This window comes from Triticum aestivum, chromosome 3B (assembly GCF_018294505.1).
Source record: "Triticum aestivum cultivar Chinese Spring chromosome 3B, IWGSC CS RefSeq v2.1, whole genome shotgun sequence".
In the NCBI taxonomy this organism is placed as follows: Eukaryota; Viridiplantae; Streptophyta; class Magnoliopsida; order Poales; family Poaceae; genus Triticum; species Triticum aestivum.
The window spans coordinates 675,950,740-675,976,195 of record NC_057801.1 but is presented as its reverse complement, the minus strand read 5'-3'; the positions used below and the strand labels follow the sequence as shown (position 1 = coordinate 675,976,195).

Sequence of the window (25,456 nt, the reverse complement as noted above, 5' to 3'; positions counted from 1 at the left end):
GTTATAGTGGGTATATTTTTCAACAACTTTTATCTCGGAGTCGAACTTTACCGTGGTGTTTGTACGTGAGTTATCAACTTTTATCCCTGACCATTTAAAAAAATCACGGTTCAAAGTTATCGTGCTATTTGTACCTAAGTTATCAGGTCAAAAAGCCTATATTATCATGCTATTTACATAAGAAATATCGATGGTATATTTTTCCCTCCAATCAGAATTACCACGGTGTTTGGTATTCGAATGTCAGTTATTAGGCCACAATGCATGGGCTAGTTAGTCTTTTAATAGAGCAAATGTTCATCAATGTCTAGGTATTAAAACAAGTTTTGACTTGAACTCACAACAAGAAGTAATTGTACCTGGATTGGTTAGCTCGGTAAACTCACTAGTAGATGGTCAGAGTTCTATTCTTCGCACAAGTAATTGTTGACGCTATTTTCTACTTAAAAGTCAAGCTGAAGTGGCACTAGAAAAACTTCCTAAAATTGCTCATGTGATCACGATCCGGAAATCACGCCATCTATTTCCTTTCCGACTAATAAAACACTCTAAAATCGAGCCCTTAAAAACTTTCTAAAAATAGCTCCCGCGATAAGATCCTACAATTACGTACAAAAAATCGAAACGAATGACATCAGATGTGTGTAGATCTGTTGCAAACTGCCAGTCGGCAGGAATTTAACATTCTCGTTTTTTTATATGTACCAATTTTTTTCAATGTGTATTAAGAAAAATAGGCATCAAAACATTTATTTTATAAAACGTTGATGTTGTATTGTGTTAATTGTTTTTTAAAATGTTCGTGAATATACAAAAAAATCTGCAATGTGTACGGAAAATATAGACATGTGTTGAAAAGAAGGAAAGCTAAGAGAAAGAGTAAATGAAAAAACCTAAAGAAACCAGAGAAAACCAAGACAACCGCTGCAAACAGGGTGAGAAAACCGAAATGAAAACCTAGAAGTGAAAAACTCACGCCGCAACTAGCGCGTTTGCCGAGGCAGAGCTCCGTCTCACAACGGGCGAGAAATAGCTCCCATGTGCTATCAGACCCCTAAAACCATGTGCAGTATACGCTCGTTCGAAGAGAAGTGAAAAATACTCTCGGATTCGCAGCACATTTACAGTCTTCCCTCGTACACGATGCCAAGACGAGAGGAAGTCAACAGTTACCACCGTCGTCAGTCACCTACGCACATGTTTGCAAGGCCAACGGTGGCTGGCTACTGAGAAGCAGAACCGGGCGCGCCCAGCACTCGGAGCGCCAGCTCGGAGTAACTACCGCGGCGGAGCTCGAGCTCGCAGGCGTCGCCCTCCCGCAGGCCGTTCTCCGCGCGCACGTCGGCCCACCCGGCCACGAAGCCGCTGAAGGTCGGGGTGCACAGGTAGAGCACTGGCCATCGCCTCCCGCGCGGGTCCTCCAGCACCACCACCTTCCGCCCCTGCTTCTTCCTCCCCGGCAGCACCGGCATCCGGCAAGGGAGCTCCTGCATGAAAACCAACTCTTGATCTGACGACTGACGTGATGATATATATCCTTCGATCATTTCGTGATAGGTCTACATATGAGCCGACTCACCAGCCACGTTTGGTCAGCTGGGGGCGCCGCGACGCAGAGCTTTCTGCTGCTTGGCCTCGGACTCGCGCTCTCATGATTCCCTGCATCTTTCTCGCCGCTCGTCAGAAACTCGTCTCATGCAATCCGTTTTCGAGTGCGCACGGGGCTGCAAAACAATGGCAGCAGCAAGTCGTACCTGCAGGTTGCATACGGCGTTTTTGCCTGCGCTCGCCACGTTCACCAGGCTTTGAGCCACCAGAAATAATCTCTGCAGCAGCCTGTCCTGCGCCGTCTTGCATCTGCAGGTCCTCGTCTTGCTCCGCGGACGAATCTTCTACCAGAACAATTGCTGAATATGCATGGTCTATCAAAAACATACTACGTACAATATACGAAGAGAAAGACTGCAAAAGTATTAAAGGAACTCGCCTTCTTTCGTGTCAACTTGGTTGCCCTCAGAAGGGAACTCCATGAACTTATTTGTATCCTTCTTGCAATTGCCCGTTGAACGCTCACTGGAAGGCGCTGCTGCATCGATACGAGGACAGGGCTTGTCCTCTCTGATTTCTGACAACGCGTTGCTGGGCAAGGCGGTCATGTCCATGTCAAGCACTGGAGCATTGGTATCTGTACTTGTTATTACCCGTGCATCAGCCATGTGTTCATTTTCCAGGCGTGTTGATTTCTCTCCATGACAGAGACCACCAACTCCCACGGAAGAGTCACAGTTCCGTGAGCCGATCATCTCGGCGCAGCTGAAACCGGGCGCTTCCATACCATTGTCCACAGGAAATGCTTCTGGTTCTTCTGGAATGCAGATGAGATCTGTTTCGAATTCGTATGCATCGGCTGTGAGAAATATGTCGTCCGTTATCTCGTCGTCGAGATCCATCATGGCCAAAGGTGTCGTCGGTTCTGCATTCGTCCCAAAATCAGAGCCCCCACAGTACTCGGTTTCAGTGTTTGCATCCAACACATAAACTTGACCCTGACAGTCCTGGTCCTGGGCTTTATCTCGATCACCATCCAACAGATCACAAGCAAGCTGTTTCTTTTTACTGCGTTTATCTTTACCATTGTCATTGCTCTTCTTGCTTGCTTTCACCGTGCGATCGCCGACGGAGCTCGCCGTCTCTTGGGGCTTCTTCCTCTTCTTGCTCTGGCTCTTGTTCTTCTCACACAGATGCAGCCTTTCACATGCGGATTTAGCAAAGATCTGGACGACGAAGACCGACCTGGAGATGTGCCGGAACACCAGGAACTCGCCGACGGCGACGGCGTGGTCCAGCACGAAGTTGCTCCATCCGTGCCCGAAGGACAGGCGGCCGTCGCGCGCGCACAGGTACACCCGCCAGCGGAGCCCGAAGGCGTCTTCGAGGTAGACGTTGGTGTCCGCCAGCTCCGGAATGTTCTTGGCAAATGGAGGCGGTATGTCCTGCATGCACCGGTGCATCCCCGGTGAAGAATCTCTGCACCATTGCAAGGTTGTGAACGGAAAATGGGAATGCGGGTTCGTACCAGTTTTTCGGAGGAGCCCGTCATGACCTTGAAGAAGGACGGCGGCGTGGCGACCTGGGGAGCCTTGCCGGAGGAGGAATCGGCAGCCCGGCCGTGAACTCGGGCGCATCGCCTCGTGCAGTCCACGCAAGCGCGCTTCACTTGTGGGTCGGAGACGCCCTGCTTCCTCGCCTTCTTCACCTTCCCGGACGGGGACGGCTCCTCCTCGTGGCTGCTGCCGACGACCTTCTTGGCGCCCCCCTCTTCCAGGCTCTGGCGCCGAGCCGTACCATCTTCTTCTTGCTCTTTCTTGATCACCTCCATCATCTCCGCCGTGACTACTGGCTGCTGTTATGCGTGTGACATGTGACCAGGACGGATCGCGGAAGGACGCTGGAATTGAGACGAATAAACCCAGAAGACAGCAAGAGACGAGGTGAAAGGTGATTCTTTCACAGCAAGCATGCATCCACCTGGCTCGCGCTCCGGGAAGTGAGACCTGGATGGTCCTCGTTGGCGTCTCACACCGATGCCCTGATGCTCTCTCGTGACCACTCACTAATCACCCTGCACAACGGACACGACCACATTCACACCAGTGATACCTCCTTCTTTTCTCGAACCATGCAGCCTGTGTTTTTCTTGGCCGATATAAGAGCAACTCCAACACGTCAACCCAAATGGACGCGGATTTGTCCGTTTTTTTCGTTTGGATTGGTCGCCGGCTCGGCATCCGTCCTTTTAAGGTTAAGGTCGGCAGTGCGTCCAACGACCGCGACCCATTTTATGTCCATGCACAAATTTCAAAAAAGACCCGCGGTCATAGATCATGCCAGTCGCCCGAAGTTCATGTCGACACCCATGCCACCGCCGGCATACAATGCCAACTTCAGAAAAACAGCACGCAGTTCAGCTGGCACACTTGCCAGCGGCCGACACACAAGCCAACACACAAAAAGGACGGGAGAGTTCGACCACGTCATCGCGACCGTGGTCATGCCAGCACACTTGCCGGCATACAAAAAAGGATGGCGCTCGCCACCATAAATCACTCGTCATAAAACTTGAGCATTTCGGCCTGCATCTTCTTGAACACGGCCTCTTCCTTGGCGACACGGTGTTAAGATCCACCTTCATGATCTCCACCGTCGTCATCATGCTCACGAGAGCCACTTCTTTCGCCTTGGTCTTGGCGTTGGCGGCCTCGATCTCTAGTATTTTGGCTTGCTTCTCCGCCTCCATCTCAAGCTTCTTGGCTTGCTTCTCCGCCTCCAAGTCAAGCTTCCATGAAGGCGTTCATTTGTTCTTCCTTGTATCTCCGGCGCTCCTCCTCCCTCGAGTCCTTCTTGGTCATCATGCCCTCCACGCTTGCGATCAAGGCGTTCGACGCCGCATCCCGCTTGTCCTCCTTCTTGGAGTTGGTCTTCCCCCGCGGCCGTGGCTTCTCGCCATCTTCCTCCTCCACGGCCTCCCCCCTCCCCCCCCCCCCTCGCGACTTGAGGGCGGCGTATTGCGCCTTGAACTTCTCCTCGTCCTTGATGACCCTCCAACAATGGGATAGGTTGAAGCACTTGCCATCGTATTGGACCTTGAATGCCTACAAATAAATTGCATGCAAGCATATTGGCAAACGGATAAGGAAATGGACATGCAAGCATAATCGAACTGACACAAAGAGGGATGCTTGCTAGCATACCATGTCTTGCATGTCGATGCCGCTCACGGGGCGTGCCTTGATGCTCTCAAGAGTGGCACAAAACTTGTTGCACTCTTGGTTGGATCACCTTCCAACGCTTCGAAATGGACATCCACCCGCGCGTGCTATGCGTTTGGTACGGCGGAAACTTCTTGTGCTCATGGAACTCACGATGGACACGAGGTCCAAAAGGTTGATGCCTTTTGTTCGGCCCCGGTCTTGGGGTCTTGCCCAATGTCTTTCCAACACTCACAAATAAGCTTGTCCTCGGCCGCCGTGTACGCCTTTGTTCGCCTGCTCTTACGCTTCGTCTTCCCCCCGGCGACTTGGTTGGCGAACTCGGCCTCGAACAAAGGCTCCCCTTCGATGTCCACATCATCCTCTTCCTCGAGACCGTAGTCCTCCGGAAACTCATGGTCGAGCGGGAAGCCGTCTAGGTCCACGCCGACCTGATCATGCATGAAGGAGACCTGATCTTGATGAAAGGTGGGCGGCGTGAATGGCCCTCAGCCGTCCTGGTTTTGTGTCTCGTCAGGATCGTAGCCAGCCCCAGCGGCACCGCCAGCAGCCGGTGCACCACCCTCGAAGATGATGTTCTGCATGTAGTCATCGTCGCCGGAGGCCGGCATTCCGTCGAACAGGTTGCGTGCGCCCGGCAACACATCCTCTGGCATCTGCTACATGCGTTTTCTCGCCCCTCCGGACGTCGAGCCGCCGGCCACCGGTGTGGCGTTAAGGTCGATGGGTGCGGGCACGGGCGTGGAAGGCGCCACCATGCTCATCCCGGGCGAGCACTCCCCGGAGAGTCGAGAGGCCTGCAGGTAGATGTGGAAGCCGGGCATCAGATGTGTCGCTGACGCGCGGGGGAGTCGGGCAGCACAATCCGACGAAACGCAAATGAGCCGGTGCTAACCGTGGCCACGACGGTGTTGGTGAAGCCGTGCTGGCCAGGGTTTAACCCTAGGTACATTAGCGCCTCCCTCGTTGTCGCCGCTACGCGGGCATTGGTGACCTCCTGCTGCATGGCGGCGGCGATGGTGGCCGTGGCGATGGCTTCCTCCCTCACGTCCGTCGCGTGCCTCCGGCCCTTTCTCTTCACCGACTCCCTTGCCCGCTCGTTGGCGATCAGCTTGTTCTTCGGCTTGGGCGCGGCGGCGGTTTTGCGGGGGGAGGGGGGGCCGAGGCTTGCCTTTGCCGGAGGGGGGAGGGGGGGACGTGATGCCGGACGAGGTGAGAGAGGCGAGGCCGGCGGCGACGTCGAGGTCGGTGTCTATGGCGAGTGGTGGGAGCGCGTGCAGGCGGGGGGGTTTTGAAGAAAATGGAGGAAAATAGTGGAGGCTACCACCGACCAATGGGCCAGGGGAGGAGTAGGCGGGCGAGCGCGCGTCCGTTTCGTGTCCGCACCGACGCAAATTCGACTCAAAAATGGACCGAAAATGGGTCGACAGGTGGACGAAAAGCGGACACACGTCCGTTTGAGTCGGCGCGTTGACCGACTTTTTTATCCGCGCCGATCCAAACGCACGCACGCAGACGTAACGGGTCGCCGTGTTGGAGTTGCTCTAATAAAACTTTTACTACAAATTGCCGTGCGCTTTGCCGCGGTTCTTCGTTCATGAGCCTATTTCTTTTCGTGGCCATACCATGACTGGTGGTTGGGTTACGAACTTTTTTTTTTTGCGGGGGGTTACGAACTTTCATTATGTCATTATCGGTGATTTTTTTTCCGGCGGTGCCATCGTTTGTTTTTATTGAGGTACGGTTTAGACGCGAGGCGAAGACATCATGAGTTATTTACGACTGTTTTAAGGAAAATTAAAGCACGCGCTAACCACGACTCCAACAACACATGTACTAGCGCAGGGCTGCTATTGGAATAGGATGTTTAGAGCGTCCAAGAGCATTGCGCCCCCCCCCCCCCCCCGATACCTTATATATTCGGTAGACCCATTAGCATAGGTTAGCCAAGGTTTTGTTTCTTTTTAGCATATGTTTAAAAAATATGCGCATGAATTTTAAAATATGTTCATGATATTTAGGAAGTATTCACATATTTGCACATTTTGAAATGTGTTCATGGAAATTCAAAAAATGTTCGTACTTTTATAATTGTTCACGTAATTAAAAACCATCTAAAGAAGTGTTCATTCATGAAAAAATCCATACAAAGAATTCATGTATTTATGAAAAATGATCAAATATTTAGAAAACAAAGTTCAGGAAATTTAAAAAGTGTTCATGAGGTTCCTAAAAACGTCCATGCATTTTCTTTAAAGAAATGTATGTATATTTGTTGCAAAAATGGCAGTGTAATTGTACAGCCGTGTTACTTAACATTTATTCGTACAATGAAAAAACTAGGAAAAACAAAATACAAAAAATAAGTAAAAAACAATCATCTAAAAAATTAAAGAGTGTGTGTGTGCGTGCGTGCGCGCGCGCGTGTGTGTGTGAGAGAGAGAGAGCCCACAAACACCTGGATAGGCCAGCCTGCCTCCAAAATTCACGATGCAACAAAAGGCTTCCTTTCAAGGGGGATTAGTGTTTTAGGAGATTACTCAGTCTCAGTAATTGCAGCCTCGGAATTATAAATGGTCATGACCTTATCCTGAACGTGGTGTGTACCACCCATCAGTCGACTTGAACTATCAACCGCTCGGGTCGTCTCCTGCTCGGGCGACTCGGACTCCCCAACCCTAGCCGTCATCGTGGCCTAGCCCATCCTCCTTCCCTCCTCCCGCTGCCGCCGGAGGATGCCGCCGGCTTGCGCCCGGAGGCCGACGGCGGTGGCGGGGGCTCTTCCTCCCTCCCGCGTCTCAGGGGTGGCGGGACCCCAACATGCGTGGAGGTGCGGTCAATCTAAAAGCGACGGCGTTGGTTTCGACGGCGGCGGCGGTCGGCCCTACCTCGGGTCACGGGTGGCTGCGGCGGCGGCTGGCCTGGATCGGGCGACGGTGCGATGCGGTCTTTGGCGGCACGTCATCTGGCTTTAGATCGGCAGCGGCGTTGAGGGCCTGGTGGACTGCTTGGCGGCACCCATGGCAGATCTGTTCTGGCCGGTGTAGCCAGCGGTGGTGGTCATCTTCTTCGTCGGCAGTGGCCGGCCAAAAGCTTGGTGATCGGATCTCGAGATCCATCATCTAGTCCCGGCTGCGAGTTGCGGAGACATGGTTGCCGGTGAAAACCGAGCCGACGACACGCGATGGCGGCGTTCTACGCCGTTACCTTGATGAAGGCATCGTCGTGTAACTACTGTCGACCCACTCGTGCTACTCCGGAGGAAACCCTAGGATCTGGTGTTCCAGATCGAACGATGGCAGCACTGCGGTGTCGTTTCTCTCTTGGGAGCATCGTTTGTGGAGCAGCGTTGGAAGTCAGAGGCAGGAGGTGGAGTGGCTTCGTCTTACACGAAGCTTCGGTGGAGATGTCAAGTCATGCCTGACCGACAGGTGCTACGCTTGGTAATGCCTGGTCGGCAGGTGCTACGCACGACAGATCCTCCAAGGACTTCAAGCTGTGTCGGCTGGTGATACTTGACAGCATGACGCTGAGGTGTATCAGTGGCGAGCGTGACGTGTTCAGTTGTTTGCGCGCAGGGAGGAGGTGTCGTTGGGCGCCATAGTGGCGTCGACGATAGCTGGACCGAGCAAGGTTGATGCATCAGTACAGTTCTGAAGATGGAGCGGTGGCAGTTGGCGGTGGCGGCCTCTGAGAGCACGCTGGACCAGTGTGTGCCCTCAGACCCGGCAAGTGGCTAGGTTGGGGTCTCAGGTCTTAGATGTTAGGTTTGGCTGCGATGTCTGTTTGGTATTAGGCCCAGACTATCTGCGCCCCTTTATCAACTGGATAGGTGTGGCGACAGTTTGTTGCTTAGAAGACGGCTTTAGTCTTATTGTTGTATTAATTTCATAAGATCTTGTGAGAATAATTAATAAAGTGACCGTATGCATTGTCCAAATGCAGAGACCGGGGGTCATCCTCTTTTTCTAAAAAAATGACCTTATCCTGACCTGAAGTGGATAAATGACTCTCAAGGTACCCCGCGAAAAAAATTGACTCTCAAGGTGATCTCACGGAACCATTCCAGCCCTCGGTCAGTGGCAAATGATCCATCAACATTAAACTAGCTTCATCGCGGCTGAAATGGTAATCTCCATATGAGTTTCTCTAAGTTACGGTACTTCTCAATAATTTCTTCCAATACTACGGAGCTAATTAGGGTTATTCAAGCTCACAGATCAAACCCAGACTCAACTATTTGGAACCATTGTTTTGTTTGTTTCGGAACTGCCAACTCACACATTCCACTTTGACATACCTTTTGTTTTGTTCAGTGCTTCCGATCTTAACATTAGACCAACAATTTCGTCTTGGTTTGCTAGTCTAATGGTTACAATATAAGTCGGTATTGTCGCTTCTTTTCATCAGGAACTTCGAGCTGTGACATAGTTCTTTCCTGCAAATTTATCAGTCTTAGATTGACTTTGTAGGGTACTACCGAGCAATACTTCCTACTTATCCCATCCTTGCAGAAAAAGTGTTACCTCTATGTGTTTGGAACCAATGTTCATACTTTCATCGGTAATTTCGAGTATTGTAATTATCTTGGTTTTAGAACACTGATGTGGCCGTTCAAGTTTATTTGAATTGGTTCGGTAGTTCTACTAGTGCTTTCGATCCTTAGTTACTTTTTTAGTAACATTCAGATTTTTGGGTCTTCTCTATATATTTTCAACCGTATCCCTTTCTTGTTGGCAACCATCTCAAACCACCTCATTCATTAGAACCGCCCCATTTACTCATTCAACTCCACACCACCCACAACTCATTCCACACCACTCAACCTATCTACCGCATAGAGAAGGAAAGATCCGATGCAAGAAAATAAAAAAGAAGTGTTTGGAGATTTCATGTTTATTTATTTGATTCTTTGAGCCAAAAATTCCCCTTTCTTCCCTACACCTCAAGTTCATCTCTTTCACCGCAATCCGATCCTTATGAATGAGTGTTTCCATGGATTCTTGAGAGAAGCTTTGCTTGGAGTTTTCTAAAATGATCAGGAGTCACTTGTGATCCTATCAAGTTATACGTGTGAAGGACGCAAGAGTTAGTACGGGCCCGAAGATTGCCTACTTTATCTAAATCTACCCTTAGTGAGGCTTACAAGTACAAACCACGATGGAATAGGTTGGTTGTACTTCATGGGCCGCTTGGTGGGCATCACAACTTGTATTCTTGCAATCTAGAACCACTTTGTTCAAAGCATCCATCAACGTAGACGTAAGATATCGTCAATTATTCAAAGCGTCGAAAAAATTCTCACGTCACAAGTGTTTGCATTCCCTTAATTATACCTCTTTATTACTTGCAAGTTTGTTACTTTTCCGCTGCTTATTACTCTTGATTTCTTGCTTGTTAAGTACTTGTGGTTGTCTAGTCCCTGTTGCCTTAAGCTAAAAATGGTCAACCTAAAATTGGTAGTTCCGTTATTTTTCAAAGGACTTTTCACCCCCTCTGCTCCTTAGATCTTGATCCCAACAGCTAATCTAAAAAGCAGGACTATGATTCTTTTGATTTAGTACAGTAGTTCTACTTTTAGCATTACAAATTCAGACCGTGTACGTTTTTTAGGCTCTAACTGTAGAACTAATAGTTCTACGGTGATTTTCTCATTAATATAAACAATTATTTTTTAGAATGATAGGAGGGCCAATGCTCCCCCCACCCCCCACCCCCGGTTACATTATTGCATAACAAAACCAAAGTTTCAGGTGTCAAACATCATGCAATGCAAGTTCAAGAAAGAAAGGAAAAAGATACACATTAATAAAGATCAAAGACCATAAAACCTAGCTATTACAGAGCAACCGGCTCAGCCTGCTCAGGCTGGGATCTCCAGGACGGCGAGATTTTCTTGCTTGGTCTCCTCTTTCAGCTGCGAGATCTTCATGTTCCATATCCTACAGGGAGTAACACCAGGGCATCTGATCTTTTTTGCCGGCTCAGCAGGGGAGCCTGGAAGGTCCAGCGGCGTCACAGGGCTCAGCAGTGTGTGCTTGCAAGTGAAACTTCCCGGACTCTTGGGTGGAGACGGCGGCGTGGTGCCAGGCGATGGAGTTGAGATCTTTCCCAGAGTTAGCTTGGTAAGAAGCAGTTGACTAAAAACACCCTTGGTGTTTTTGTCAAGCTTAACTACCCCACTGTGAGCTGGAAAGGAGTGTTCAGTATCAAGGAAACTCTTGTCATTAATTCCTCCATCTTTAGTCGAGCTACTTCTTTGAGAAGGATCAACCATCTCCTCAAGAGCCCCAGCACCAGGTTCCAGATCTGTTTCAAATCAATCCACATTACATTCTTAAAGATACAGGAATTTCTATGTTTCAAGATAGCCCATAATACACATGCACAAACAGAATTTAGAGCAGTGTGCTTCTTATTGGCCATCCAAAATTTAGCAATGGAAAGGTAATCAAATCCCAGGGTACATGAGAAGAAATCTGAAACAGAATTCCAAATTTGCTTTGCAACAACACAGTCAAAAAATAAGTGTTGTATTGACTCTCTCTCTCAGAACAGTAGACACATGCATGAGATTTTACAATGCCTCTTTTGGAGAGATTATCTCTGGTCATTAGCTTATTGTGAGAGAGAAGCCACAAAAATACTTGAACTCTAGGGGGGATTTTGATAGACCAAACTAAGGGGATGTAAATTGGTTGTACTCCTCTAAAGTTAATTATACTATACAAAGACCCAGTTGTGCACCCCCTTTGGATTCATGTTGCCAAATCAGGGAGTCATCACTACTTGTGTAATACGTGCTAGTAATAATTTGCTCAAGGAAGTACCATCTCTCCATCATGGTAGGGGTAAAAAAATCCTTCTAAAGGTCAATTTAATAGTAGTTTGGTCCCATATCTTATCAAGGGTTTCACCATGTTGCTGGCAGATGACATATAGGGGCCAAAACTGGACAGATAAAGGTGAGGTACCAAACCAAATATCTTCCCAAAACCTAATCTTCTTCCCATTTCCAACTACCCACCTATAGCCAAACTTAAGGGCCTTGGCAGCCCACATGACCCCTTGCCAAAACCTGGAGGTGTGTTGGGTGTTGCAAGAAAAGATGTTGGGGGAATTATTAAGATACTTAGTATCAACAATAGATCTCCGCAACTTCCCTTCATCTTTGATGTATCTTTTAACCCAACTCCCTAGCAGGTAAATGTTGACATCTCTAATGTTTGGTACTCCTAATCCACCATGCTCTTTTTTCATACAGACCAAGTGCCAGTTGGCAAGGTGAAGCTTCCTATTCCCTTCAAAGTCACTCCAAAGACAGTGAGCCAGCGGGCTGTTAATCAGGTTTAGGGCCCACTTAGGGAACTTAAAGAAGGACAACAGGTAAACTAGAACACTAGCAATGCAAGTCTTGATAAGGATAAGTCTAGCATAGTAGGAGAGTAATTTCCCTCTCCAGCCAGCCATTTTCTTCAGGATCTTTTCAATGAGAGGTTGGATGTCCTCTCTCCTCAACTTATCATAGTGAAGAGGGATTCCTAGGTATTTGATGGGGAAAGCACCCACAGTGCAACCCATGATATCAGAGAAGGACACAGACTCCTCTGCTCTCAGCCCTATTGGGATGATTTCACTCTTAGAGTAGTTAATTATCATCCCACAGACTTGTTCAAAACATGTTAGTTTTTCTTTCATCTTTGTCTACAATGGTGTCATCTGCATATTGCAGAAACTACACCACTAGGAATCAAATCAGAACATAGACCTTTGATTAGGTCATTGGTCATAGATTTAGCAAGCATTTTACTAAGAACATCTACCACTAAATTGAACAAGAGGGGGAAAATGGTGTCCCCTTGTCTTAAACCTTTACTAGTGGTGAAATAATTACCCTCTACTCCATTAAGTTTGACCCCCATGGATCCTAGATGGGTGATTTGATGAATCCACTTCATCCATTTAGGACCAAAGTTCCTTTTCTCAAGGATCTCCATAAGAAAATCTAGATTGACTTTATTAAAAGTCTTCTCATAATCTAACTTAAGCACCAGACCAGGGCAACCTGAGTGATAAGTGGAGTGTAGTACCTCATGTGCTGTCACCACACTTTCTAGGATAATCTACCTTTTATAAAAGCAGATTGGTTGCTGGAAGTAAGCAAGTTCATGAGGACAACTAATCTATTTGTAAGGACCTTAGTAAAGACCTTAAAAATGCAGTTAAGGAAACTAATAGGTCTAAATTTATTCATGGTAGTGGCATCTTTCTCTTTAGGAATAAGAGTGAGAATAGCAAAGTTAAGTCTATAGATATCCAAGTCCCCATTGTAAAAGTCTGTGAACATAGCCATGATATCTTTTTTAGTAGTATCCCAAAATTGTTGGAGAAAAGGAAAGAAAGTCCATCTGGGCCAGGGGCTCCATCAGAGTATGACCCAAATAGAGCTTCTTTCACCTCCTCTTCAGAAAAAGGATTTTGCAATTCTATATTATCAAATTCTTTAATTTTATCAGATTAGAGAAGAATTAATCCTTAAGACAAAAACCCTTTCTATCTTCCTTTTGGAAGAGGTTTTTGTAGTAAGACGTGTCTATGCCTAACATATCATTGATGTGTGAAGTAGCTCCAGATGGGCCCTCTAGAGTATGAATCGATGTTTTTCTCCTTCTCTGATTTGCTATAGCCAGGAAATATTTAGTGTTCCTATCACCTTCTAATATGTACCTATCCATGGACCTCTATCTGGCCTCTGTTTCCTCTTTGAGCCAGATATCTTGGAGCTCAAAAATATATATTTTCATTCTACCCGACTCTTGCTCAGAGAGGGGAGCACTTTGAGACTTGACATCCAGACGATCATATTCTTCTGTCAGAAATGCAGGGGTGAGATTCTTTCTTAGTCTCTTGGAATAAGATAATACTAGGATTGTGCTTAGAGAGAGTATCAATAATACATGTTTTCTTACCAGGGGTAGTAATCCCTCTAATATTCCAAAAAGGGCATTCATCTATATAAAGCTTCCTAGGGTGCTTGCCCCATCCATATTTACTAATATGAGTCCATCCAACACTATAGTCATCAATGACAGCTGAAATTCCTTTTAGACCCTCAGGAGTAGTGGGTGTTCTAGGAGAATCCAGAGTATCATCATGATGTAACACTCCTTCAGAGTGCTCACTGGACACATCCATTGATGACGTGTCAGTGATTTTTATAGATTTTAGTGTCTCTACCTCATTAAGAGATGTAGTTTTGTTTAAAAGAATTTCACCCTCTTGTCCTGCAGACATTTGGTGAGCATTCTTTCTTTTTAATCGATTATCATTTTGTCCTCCACACAAAGGTTGATTATCATCTATTTCAACACCAAATTTGCTAGCTATGGCAATAAACTTAGGATTAATGAAGTATTCAAAAGTTTTAACAATAGTACCTTTGATCTTTCTTTTGCTAGCCTCAAGATTCTGCACTTTCTTGGTGTTCATAGCAATATCCAGCATAGTCATGTCTCCTATATCAACTCTATTACTCTTCCCCAGAGCTAGCACCGGGCCCCATTTCTGCTTTGCAGGAACCATGTTGCTTGAGTGAGCATCTGTGGCAGGAGTGTGGTGTGTTTGTGGGCTAAACACCACTTCATCATTGTTTCCTAATTCCAAGTCTTCTTCTTCAGCAATCTTATCCACCATGTCCTCATCATCTTCATCCTCTCCCATCAGCTCCATTTCCTACAGCAAGGAATATGTATGGTCCATTGAGAGTGGGTTAGGTAGTTACTTGAGGTATTCCATAGTTTTCTGCCTTGAGTTGGTTGTAGAACTAGGTCCAGAGTTCGTGTTACTGGTCAGAGAGGAGGTGGAGCTGGCTGTCCCTCCCCACCCTTGTTGCTATTTGTGGTGTTTCCATCATCAGCACCATGACCTGTTTCTTCAACTTCTTTTCTATTTCCCTCTAGGTCATCCTCTAGCAGGTCATCATCATCAAAGTCTTCCTCAGGTGGTTCAACTTGAATAAGAATCTTATAAAGCTTGTCTCCTATTCCAAAAATCATGTCAGCAGGTATTTTGGTGTAGTCTCTGCATCTGATTTTGATCCTAGCCACTTCAAAGAAGGATTTGAAGTTTCCTTGCCAATCCACATCAATCAAGGTACCAAAAACAGAAGCAAATTGTTCTAGGACTGCCCATTCAGCCAATCAGGAGCCAGTCCTGTCAACTGGACCCAGACTTTTTGGAGTTCACCGTGATGTTCTAAGTCTCCTTTCCACACCTCTACTTTAACTGTGACTCCTTCCATTTCTGGCAGCCTAAACATGGGATATCCAGCCACTTGCTCAACAGGGATATGTGGAGGGAACTTAACCAGATAGGTCTATTCATCAAGTTTCCTTATTTGCCAGGGCCAGTTAGTTTTGTATATGAGAGACAGGTTGTGAGCTAGCTCATTTTTGCTTACTTGCCCAGACTCAACATACACAATTCCAACATTCTTCATGTGTCCCATTTGCTGATCATTGACATCAGGCACATCAACATGATAGAATCCTAGACTGGGAGCACCACTGCCAACAAATTTCGCAGGGGTCCTGGGTTTCTTCCTGATTGGGCATCTTTATGGGTCACCATATTGTAGGTGCAGCAGACTGGGGCTTTAGAACACTGGGCTTTGTGGTGTCCAGACTCTCCATAGCTGTAGCATATAACATCCACATATTCAGTTGCGGAAATCCCTTTGTCCTTACTGAAGTTTTGTTTGGGTTTCCCAGCAGATTTGCTTTTCTTCTGTGCCTAGGCTACTGAAGAGTTTCCTGTTTCTGAAAGTTAGACTGCTGAGAGTTACCAGATTGTTGCTCTTGCTCAGCTATCTAATTTTGCTCAACTCTTATGTTCTGAGGGCCTTGCATCATCTGATGCGGCTGCTGCCCTTGGAAACTGCTCTTTGGAGGTCCAGCCAGACCATGGATCTGTCCAGACCCCCACCCCCACCACTTCTCCACTAGTTCATCTGGGGGTGGAAGTACGGGCCTGGGAACCATGGAGGGGGGGGGGTGTGCTGCCTCCCGGGGAAGCCGTAACCAAATTGAAACTGTTGCGGCGGCGGACCAAACTGAGAATCAAATTGGGGGAACCACTAACCTGTTGGTGCTCCATCTTGTTGCTCAATCTATCCCTGCACCATCTACTTGTTACCCTTGGAATTCCCTCCCCTTCCTCTCCCACGCTCTCTCCCTTGTTCTTCTGCCATGGCGAAGATCTCAGCAAACAACTCCTTCAAAACTGGGATATGTTTCGCTGGTGGCAAGGTGGATTGCAGGGTATGGATGTCGAGGGGATGGCAATCGGCGGCGACGAAATTGCAGGAGAGGGCTAGGGTTTTCTCCACCCAGACGAGGAGCGGAATTGGATCTGGGGCTCGGGTCGGACCTGTATATAATATAAACAATTATATACAAAAATAAAAATAAAACAAAAACTAAGCTCTACTAGCTATCCAATTCCTTCTCTAGGCCACATCACGAGGAAGTTCAAAGCTTATTCAGAATTCTATCTTGAAGCAAAATCTTCTTTCTCTCCTTTAATCTGTAGCACGCGATGGAAATGTCTTGCTTTAGCAGAATTCTCCAGTAGGCCACACTGGGCCTAATATGCTCGAAGATCAGATTGTTTCGTTGCGTCCAAATATTCCAACAACCCATAATCACAATATCCAGAGCAATCTCACGTGGGAGGGCTTCCATGGCAAGTTGGATGTTTGTCACAATATAAGTACTTCTCCTTCTTACTCCAATGATGGCATCCCAACAGCTAAGGGCAAAGGGGCAGTCCCAGAATAGATGGTAGGAGGTTTCCAAACATTGTTGAGCACATAATGCACATGTATAAGAGGTTAAATGGAATGATTTGCGTTGTAGTAAATTCCTTGTGTTTAGCATATCGTGAAGAAAGAACCCGAAGAATAATTTGTATCTCAGAATCACTGCACTTTTCCAAAGGCATTTGAAAATATGATTGACAGGGACTGGTGTTCTTGGGGAATGATACATCTTAATGGATGAGAACACTGGAGAGTTCCAGGAATAAATCCACTTGTCCTTGCTGCCAGATGATTGAGTCTGATTTATTAACTCTCTAAGATGGTTAAATTGGTTGAATCCTTGCATGGACAGGGGTCTGTGGAAGAGCATTTCAAGATTTTCACATTCCCTTGCTTGATGAACTGAAGTGTTGTCAGATATCACAAATAAGAAAAGCTCAGGGAACAATTTTGCATAAGTTCTATCAGTCTAGCGATCAAACTAGAGTTGGGTTGTGTTCCCCTGTTGAAAGAACATGCGGTGCCCCCATGTTTGGTTTTGGTAATTGATGACAATCTCTATGGACTAATGGTTGCCTTGAGTTATATTTAAAGGTTTTGTCCATAGGCTTTTCTTGAAGTCCATGTGTTGGTTTCAAGGAGTTTATGAGTTGACCAAGGTGCTATTAAGGAATTATCCAAAGATTGGTCATGTGAGTGTTGAGCTTATTTCAAGCATGTCTTGAAGAAGAAGATTGTATGATCATTCATGTCTACCTTCAAGACATCATCCAAATGAAGAGAGTTGGAAAGATTCAAGGTTGATCAAGACTAAGTCAATATTGAATCAAGTTGATCAACACACAAAGCGTACAAGATGTACCGAGAGGGATCAAGCGATCCCATGGTATGGTAAGCATTGTCAATTACGCTTTGTGAACTAACCCGTGATCTTCGTGAGAGTTCTTTGTGGGGTTAGGTTGTGGTGTGCAAGTTCAAGTGAAGCATCACGAAGAGATCAAATGCTTGAAGCTTGCCGTCCATTGTGGTGACAATGGACTTGTGAAGATGTGCGGAAGAGTGGCTCACCCATAGTGGAGTATGGGGGAGCAATCAACTAGTCTTCATCGAGCCAACACAATCAAGAAAGGTGGTCCAACTTGAGGGAGTCAAGATCGCCATCATCTAGCTCAAGTGGACCATGTGCAAGGCAAAGGTTTGCCCTTGATAGGTTTTCCTTTTTACCGGTCTCATGATGGTAGTTGGGAGACCGGGTCTTAGGTTCGATTGCCGTACTATCAAGGGGGGCTCCCGATGAGTAACTTGATCGTATCATTCGTAGAGAGCTCAAACCATTGCATCCTTGCATCATATTTCTTGGTTCTTGTTTGGTTCTCTTTGTGAGATTTGGAGCTTATGGTCATCTTGATGACAAGCTCGAGTTCATTGAAAACGGAGTTCACATGCTTCTTCTGTGATGTTTTCGATGTTGGAGGTTCTGCCGGTTCTTCTCTGTTGGAGATTTCTCTCCTCTTTCTGTTAGGCATACCTCCTCTGCCTCTTCTTACTCGCTGTTTTGATGCTACTCTTTGTCTTGTATCCAACAAGCTTGAGTTTGCTCAATTCGGAGCTCATATGAAGAAGTTATGGCAGTTCTGTGTTTCTCCCTGCGGTAGTACCGCGGTCGCAGCGGTAGTACCGCTTGTAGCGTCAAGCGGTAGTACCGCTCTAGTACCGCTCTACTACCGCCTCGATTTTGGGTCTTGCTTTTTCGTGTCCGGTTTAGCAGTAGTTGCACGATAGTTCCGCCTATAAGCGGTAGTGCCGCTCCGTCTGGGCGGTAGTACCGCCTATAAGCAGTAGTACCGCTCCGGTCGGGCGGTAGTACCGCTACTACATTACTGCCGCCGTACTCTGCTCTGCCATGCCTCCTTTGGTCCTGTGTTCTGCTCCTCCAGCGGTAGTACCGCTGGGGTGAGCGGTAGTACCGCTGGGGTGAGTGGTAGTACCGCTTATAAGCGGTACTACCGCCCCAAGGTTCATGTTTTGTTGCTCCTTTTCCCTGCTTCTTCCGCCCGAGCGGTAGTACCGCTCGTGTGCGGGCTGAGCACATAACGGTTGGATTTTCCCCCTCCCTTAAAAGGGGGTCTTCTTCCCCAATGAACCTTATCCTTTGAGCTCGTGTTCTTCCCCCATTGTTGATCTTCTCCGAGCTTGCTATCTCTCAATCCCTCCATGGATTCTTGCTAGTTTTTGAGGGAAAAGAGAAAGGAGATCTAGATCCACGTTTCCACCAATCACTTTCTCCTCTATGTGAGGGGAACCCCTTGGATCTAGATCTTGGAGTTCTTGGTGTTCTCCTTCTTGTTCTTCCTCTCATTTTCCTCCCTAGCATTAGTTGCTTCGGTGAGATTTGGGAGAGAAGGACTTGGGCACTCCGTGTGCCCTTGCCATTGCATTTGGTGCATCGGTTTGAGTTCTCCACGGTGATACGTGGAAGCTTCAAGTTGAGAAACTTATTACTCTTGGGTGCTTGGTGCCCTTGAGCTTGTTCCTCTTGGGTGCTTTGGCGCCCTAGACGGTTGGTGGTGCTTGGAGCTCAATCATTGTGGTGTAAAGCTCCGGGCAAGCGTCGGGGTCTCCAATTAGGTTGTGGAGATCGCCCCGAGCAATTTGATGGGTACCGGTGACCGCCCCCAAGGGTTGCCAAAGTGTAGGGGTTCGGTGACCGCCCCCAAGGGTCGCCATTTGTACGGGTTCGGTGACCGCCCTCAAGGGTCCCTTAGTGGAATCACGGCATCTTGCATTGTGCGAGGGCGTGAGGAGATTACGGTGGCCCCAGTGGCTTCTTGGGGAGCATTGTGCCTCCACACCGCTCCAAACGGAGATTAGCATCCGCAAGGGTGTGAACTTCGGGATACATCGTCGTCTCCGCGTGCCTCGGTTATCTCTTACTGAGCCCTTTACGTATGCACTTTACTTTGTGATAGCCATATTGTTCTTTGTCATATATCTTGCTATCACATAGTTACTTATCTTGCTTAGCATAAGTTGTTGGTGCACATAGGTGAGCCTAGTTGTTCTAGGTTTTGTGCTTGACAAATTAACCGCTAGGTTTATTCCGCATTTGTTCAAGCCTAAACCGTAATTATTTTAAAGCGCCTATTCACCCCCCCCCCCCCTCTAGGCGACATCCACGATCTTTCACCTGTTCCACTTGACATTTGGCTACATTTTCGAATTTTGGTAGAAGTTGAGGATGCTTTTCCACTAGATGAGCCCACTAAGTCACCATGGGGAGGGCCATCAGAATAATAACTTCCCCAGATAAGTTTGACCCAAGATAGCTCCTGCTTATTGAAGAATTTATGCAGGTGTTTAATAAGAAGAGCTTGATTATGAGTGTCCAGATGAAGCACACCCAGTCCACCATCCTCCTTAGCCAAACAAACAGTGTCCCATGCTATGAGAGCAGAACCTCTATCTTGCATAGAATGTACATTATTAGTGTAATAATAATTTTAGTACTTAAAAATCAGTAGTACGAATATAAGAGTTAGTACTATATGATTAATTTATATGCTAAACATGATGCTGTAATCATATAAGTTAGTACTACAATTACTAATTTTGGGGGTAAAATCAGTATTATGAACATCAAAGTTAACATTGCAATACTAATTTCAGTACTAAAAGTCAGTACCACGACCATGCATGTTACTACAGTAATACTACTTTCACTATTAACTCAAGTCACAAATGTTAGTTTAGAGAGTATTTGCTCTTGTCATTCCGTTTTGTTGCGTTTATAGCATGGCAAATGAGGCATGCATTATAGTGCTTCAAAAATAAAATAAAAAAATGAGGCATGCATTATAGGACTTGCATGCAGCCACCTCCTCCCCAATGCTCGGCTACATCCAATGGTCCGCGGGCATATCGCAGGTTGAAGCTAAAATAAGCACTTACCATTTTTAGATATCTCGTTTAGCAAATAGACCACTATATATACATGGTGAAAATAGTTCATTGTCAGCTATCCAATAAAGGCAGATAGATTGCTCGCCTCCTCTTTTGCCCTCCAAGGCGGAGGAACAGGAGGACAAAATCTATCTCGTACGAACACTTCTTCTAGACAATTTTGACCTATGTCTTCTTTCATTTCTTTCTTTTTTGCGAGGAAATTTTTACCTATGCCATCATGTCTAGTTTTTCTAGCAGTTCAATTTTCTCTTGCTACTTTTTGTTCATGCTGCTTCCTTGCCAAACTTTTTAGGACTGTCTTTCTTAGTTTTTAAGGATGATTTTATGGATAGACAATGGAGATGAACCATGATTTCCCATTCGTAATTGCAATTGTTTGTCATGTTTTTGCAACGGCAATGTGACCTTCACATGTTTGATTTGCAGGAACCTGCCCCTTTGTTTATAATAGCGTAGAATTATTATTATCACTATATTTTCACTTTGACAACAAGATGCCTGTGGCACGAGGCGCCAAGAAGCCGGGTCCCGTCGACTCCGACTCTGACGACGATGGTCTCGTCTCCAAAAAGCCGACCAAATCGTCCACCTATTCGGTTCCTACCGGCAACAAGAAGCAGTACAAGGACGGGTTCAAGGACTCCGGCGGGCTGGAGAACCAGTCGGTGGAGGAGCTCGAGAACTACGCGGCGTACAAGGCCGAGGAGACCACAGACACGCTCAACGGCTGCCTCCGTATCGCTGAGAACATCAAGGAGGATGCCACCAACACGATGATAACCCTGCAGAAGCAGGGAGAGCAGATCAGCAGGACCCACGAGAAAGCCGTCGAGATCGACCAGGACCTCACCAAGGTGCATATATATGCTCCACCACTTACTTAATTTGTTTTTATAAACTCTGAACAAAATGCCGTTGTCACCTTACACCGAGGCCCGTTTGAAATGTGTGGTGCCTGATTGTTGTCATGTGATGGTGGTGTTTGAATCTCTAGGGTGAGGGTCTCCTTAATAGCCTTGGAGGGTTCTTCTCCAAGCCATGGAAGCCCAAGAAAACAAAGAAGATCAAGGGGCCAGTGTCGCGAGGTACGCATATACAACCTAATATTAGTACACTAACTAAGAAAATGCTCGGATCATGAGGCGTGCTCATTATTTCTTGGCAACCAACTCAATGGCATGCTTCTCAAACAAAAAACTCAATGGCATGACACAGATGATTCCTTCAAAAAGAAGGTGAACCGAATGGAACAGAGGGATAAGCTAGGGCTGAGCCCTCGAGGGAAGGGGAATACCCGCGAGTACGGCGAAGCCACAAGTGCCATGGACAAAGTTCAGGTTCGTGCATGCTCTTGACTCACTGGCCTCCATGGAAATGTATCTACGAAATATAAGCATATTTAGAAGTGCTTTCGTTTCGTCAGTTGGAGAAGAAAAAGCAGGATGATGCCCTCGACGATCTCAGCGGCGTGCTGGGGCAGCTCCAGGGCATGGCTGTTGACATGGGATCAGAGCTTGATAGGTAAAGTCTTTAGTCTACTGCATATGCCTGGAACCACACTAAAGATTAATCAGAACTTTTGAATTGAGTATCTTATGTGCTATCCAACGTTTCAGGCAAAACAAAGCACTCGATGATATGCACGGCGACGTGGAAGAACTCAACTCCAGGGTGAAGCAAGCAAACCAGCGTGCCCGCAAGATTCTCGCCGATTAGTCGATCGTCAAACATGTCTGCAAGCATTATTATGAGTAGTCGACAAACATGTCTGCAAATGTTATTATAAGTATCAACCATTATTTGCAGAGAAAAAGGAAATTGAGACTGTTGTCGAACAAGCCTCATTGGCATAATTTTTTGGTTATAAGAGAATCTACAACCGGGCACATAAACCATCCCCGAACGCCCGGGCGGGTTGCCCGTTCACTGACCGATCAAAAATATGCAACCCACCTGGGCATCTCAAACCGTCCTCAAACGCTCGAGCTGACCGGCAGCCCTCATATCCACGCCGGATCTGCCCACGCTGGCCCATCCCGACCCCACATATATTCGTCCCCATTCTTTCGCCGGACAAAACCCCAATCACTCCACTCCACTCGGCTTCGCCCCCATGCTCACTTTCGTCGAGCTCCGGACTTCTCCGGCATGGCGGACAATGGATATGACTCGACTGGGGTTTCATCCCATGCGGGATGGAGGAAACTATGGCCATCCGCATTGCCCTCCGTCGCTCCCGGGAGGACTACGTCCAAGCAGCGATGCGATCAGTCCGGTGTGCATCCATTGCATCGGCGCAACGGGCACTCAGATTAGTCGGGCTGGAGCATCGCCGTCCGTTAGCCTCCCCATCATCAGTCCGACGGAGTATGCATGCTACAGGGTGCCCGCCGTGGGAAGGAGAGGATGAGGGCTCCGGTGAAGAGCATATCCGACTAGATCCATTTTGTGCTTTCGAGCTCCACAAGAAAGACGACAAGGGCGCCGGGAATGGCAAAGGCAAATGCCAGCCGTGGATGATCCATAGTAGTATGTAAGTAGAACATGCCAAATTTTGGTAGTCCGATGGCATGTGCTTATTTAGCCGGATGGATTGGAGTTTACGTTATGTTGCATGTGTTTGTATCACTAGTAGAAAAAAGGGCTTTGGTCCAGCTAGAAAAGAGCATTAATCCCGGTTCTTGCGGCTAGGGCACCGTACAGGCATTAGTCCCGGTTCAAATGGGATCTTTAGTCCCGGTTGGTGCCACGAAACGGGACTAAACGGTGTGATGCCCATTAGTACCGGTTCGTGGCACCAACCGGTACTAAAGGTTAGACCTTTAGTCCCGGTTCGAGCCACCAAACGGTACTAATGGGGTTTGAGGCATTAGTACCGGTTCGTGGCACGAACCAGTACTAAAGGTCCCATTTTCAAACTCTACCTCCCCCCCCCCCCCCCCCGCCCCGTGGATCGCCTTTTCAGTTTTGTAAAAAGCAAAAGTTATAAAAACTTCAAAAATTAAAACCCTTCCAGATGTAGTTATGTTATTACATGTACTAGTTAGGAAAATTTAAAAACATAAATTTGGACATGTTTTGCAAAAAAGTGTAGAGAAAATGTAAAATGGTTGTACTTTTGCATACAATGTCAGAAAAAACGTATAATATATCAAAATGTTCAGCACGATAATCCGCATCTGATTTTGACTGCCTACGGCCTGTTTGCAAATTTTTAGAATCCTCAAATTTTAAAAGGAACAAAAGTTATGCTCAAATTAAAAAAAATGAATTTTGGTTAAATCAGGTCAAAGTTTGGTTAAACTATTTATTCAAGAAGTATTAGTGTTACTAAATAATTTTTCAATAATATTAGTGTTACTAAATAATTATTACAGTTTTTTAGAATTTTGGTCAAAACTGGTCAAACTGTGGTCAAATTGTGGTCAAACTATGGTCAAACTACTTATTCAAGAAATATTTGTGTTACTACATAATTATTCAAGAATATTAGTGTTACTAAATAATTATTTCAATTTTTTAAATTTTGGTCAAATCTGGTCAAATTGTGGTCAAACTTCGGTCAAACTATGGTCAAACTACTTATTGAAGAAATATTAGTGTTACTAAATAATTATTATTTTTTAAAATAATAGTTTCAAACTCAAACAGTGAAACGTGTGACTTCATGCTCAAGCTAAACTCCTGAGGGTTAATAGGATTGACATCTTACTATTGTTAGGAAAACAACAAGTGCAGACTTGGAAACGAGGGGGAATAGAACCGAAAGTTAAGCGTGCTCAGGCTGGAGTAGTGAGAGAATGGGTGATCGGCCGGGAAGTTAGATGATTTGGATTGATGATGAGTGATTAAAGATTAGAGGTTAAATTAAGCAGTGATGAGGGGTGATTAGAGATTAAATTGGAAAATAATTCAGACATTTGAAAATTGAAAAAAAACTTAAAAAAATCAATTTTTTTCTTCATGAAAATAACTTTAGTCCCGGTTGGTGTGTTACCAACCGGGACTAAAGGTGGAGCTCCAGCAGCGGCCACGTGGACGGCCTTTAGTTCCGATTCGTGTAAGAACCGGGACTAAACGGGAGGATTTAGTAACGACCCTTTAGTCCCAGTTCTAAAACCGGGACTAAAGGCCCTTATAAACCGGGACAAATGGCCCTTTTTCTACTAGTGTATGGATTTGAGACTCGCTAATTGAAGTGTCCAGTTGTGCGAAAGAAAATTTAAGGTCTGGCCGGTCACTGTCTGCGGATGCAGCCCGGCTCATCTGTGGGAGTTCAAGGGCCCGAATTTGATTTCCGTGGCTATAGATGCTCTAAGTATTTCGACCATCACAGTTAGTAATATAGTAGTAAAGTACTAACTAACCTCAGTATTAAAACAATTCAAAACAAACTTCAGTATGGGAAATACTACTACAAACATACCAGTTGGTACTTATAATACTTAGAAATCAATAGTACACATACAAGATTTGTCCGCATATAAGATTTTTCTGAAGTTAAACTTTGTAAAATTTGATCAACTTTATAGAAAAAATATATCAACATTCACAATACAAAAACAATATCCTTAAATGTGTCATGAATTTAATTTTAATATTGTGTATTTTTTGTATTGTAGATGTTGCTATTTTCTATATAAATATGGTCAAACGTTACAAAGTTTGACTTTAAAAAAAATTCTGTATGGAGTAAAAGGAACCGGGGCCCGGAGGGAGCACGAGCTAGTAATGTTGCACAAATCCCGTACAACTTTTTTTAGTTGTACTACAGACCCTTGTCAGAGAATACGGAAAAAAAGGGCATGCACTTTGAAGTTGTGGAACACGGACTTTTGAATCAAGATGGTGTGTCACCCCACGGTGGATGTGAGCTATCAATGGGAAAAATCATGTGCCACATACG

The 25,456-nt window shown here is 46.1% G+C and overlaps 2 protein-coding genes across 2 annotated transcripts; one reads left to right on the top strand and one right to left on the bottom strand.

The window, feature by feature from the left end:
- Window positions 1-1,030: 1,030 nt before the first annotated feature.
- On the bottom strand, window positions 1,031-3,420 carry LOC123066037 (B3 domain-containing protein Os01g0905400-like). The gene is made up of 4 exons (XM_044489202.1): window positions 3,077-3,420; window positions 2,004-2,993; window positions 1,755-1,826; window positions 1,031-1,487 (listed from the first exon to the last, which is right to left on the bottom strand). The coding sequence occupies exons 1-4, from the start codon at window positions 3,380-3,382 to the stop codon at window positions 1,224-1,226; spliced, it is 1,632 nt and encodes a 543-aa protein (XP_044345137.1). The 5' UTR covers window positions 3,383-3,420; the 3' UTR covers window positions 1,031-1,223.
- Window positions 3,421-20,614: 17,194 nt separating this feature from the next.
- LOC123066036 (SNAP25 homologous protein SNAP33) lies at window positions 20,615-22,422 on the top strand. The gene is made up of 6 exons (XM_044489201.1): window positions 20,615-20,682; window positions 20,977-21,404; window positions 21,545-21,635; window positions 21,766-21,887; window positions 21,974-22,071; window positions 22,167-22,422. Exons 2-6 carry the CDS (start codon window positions 21,045-21,047, stop codon window positions 22,264-22,266), a joined length of 771 nt encoding a protein of 256 aa, XP_044345136.1. The 5' UTR covers window positions 20,615-20,682; window positions 20,977-21,044; the 3' UTR covers window positions 22,267-22,422.
- The last annotated feature ends 3,034 nt before the right edge of the window (window positions 22,423-25,456 follow it).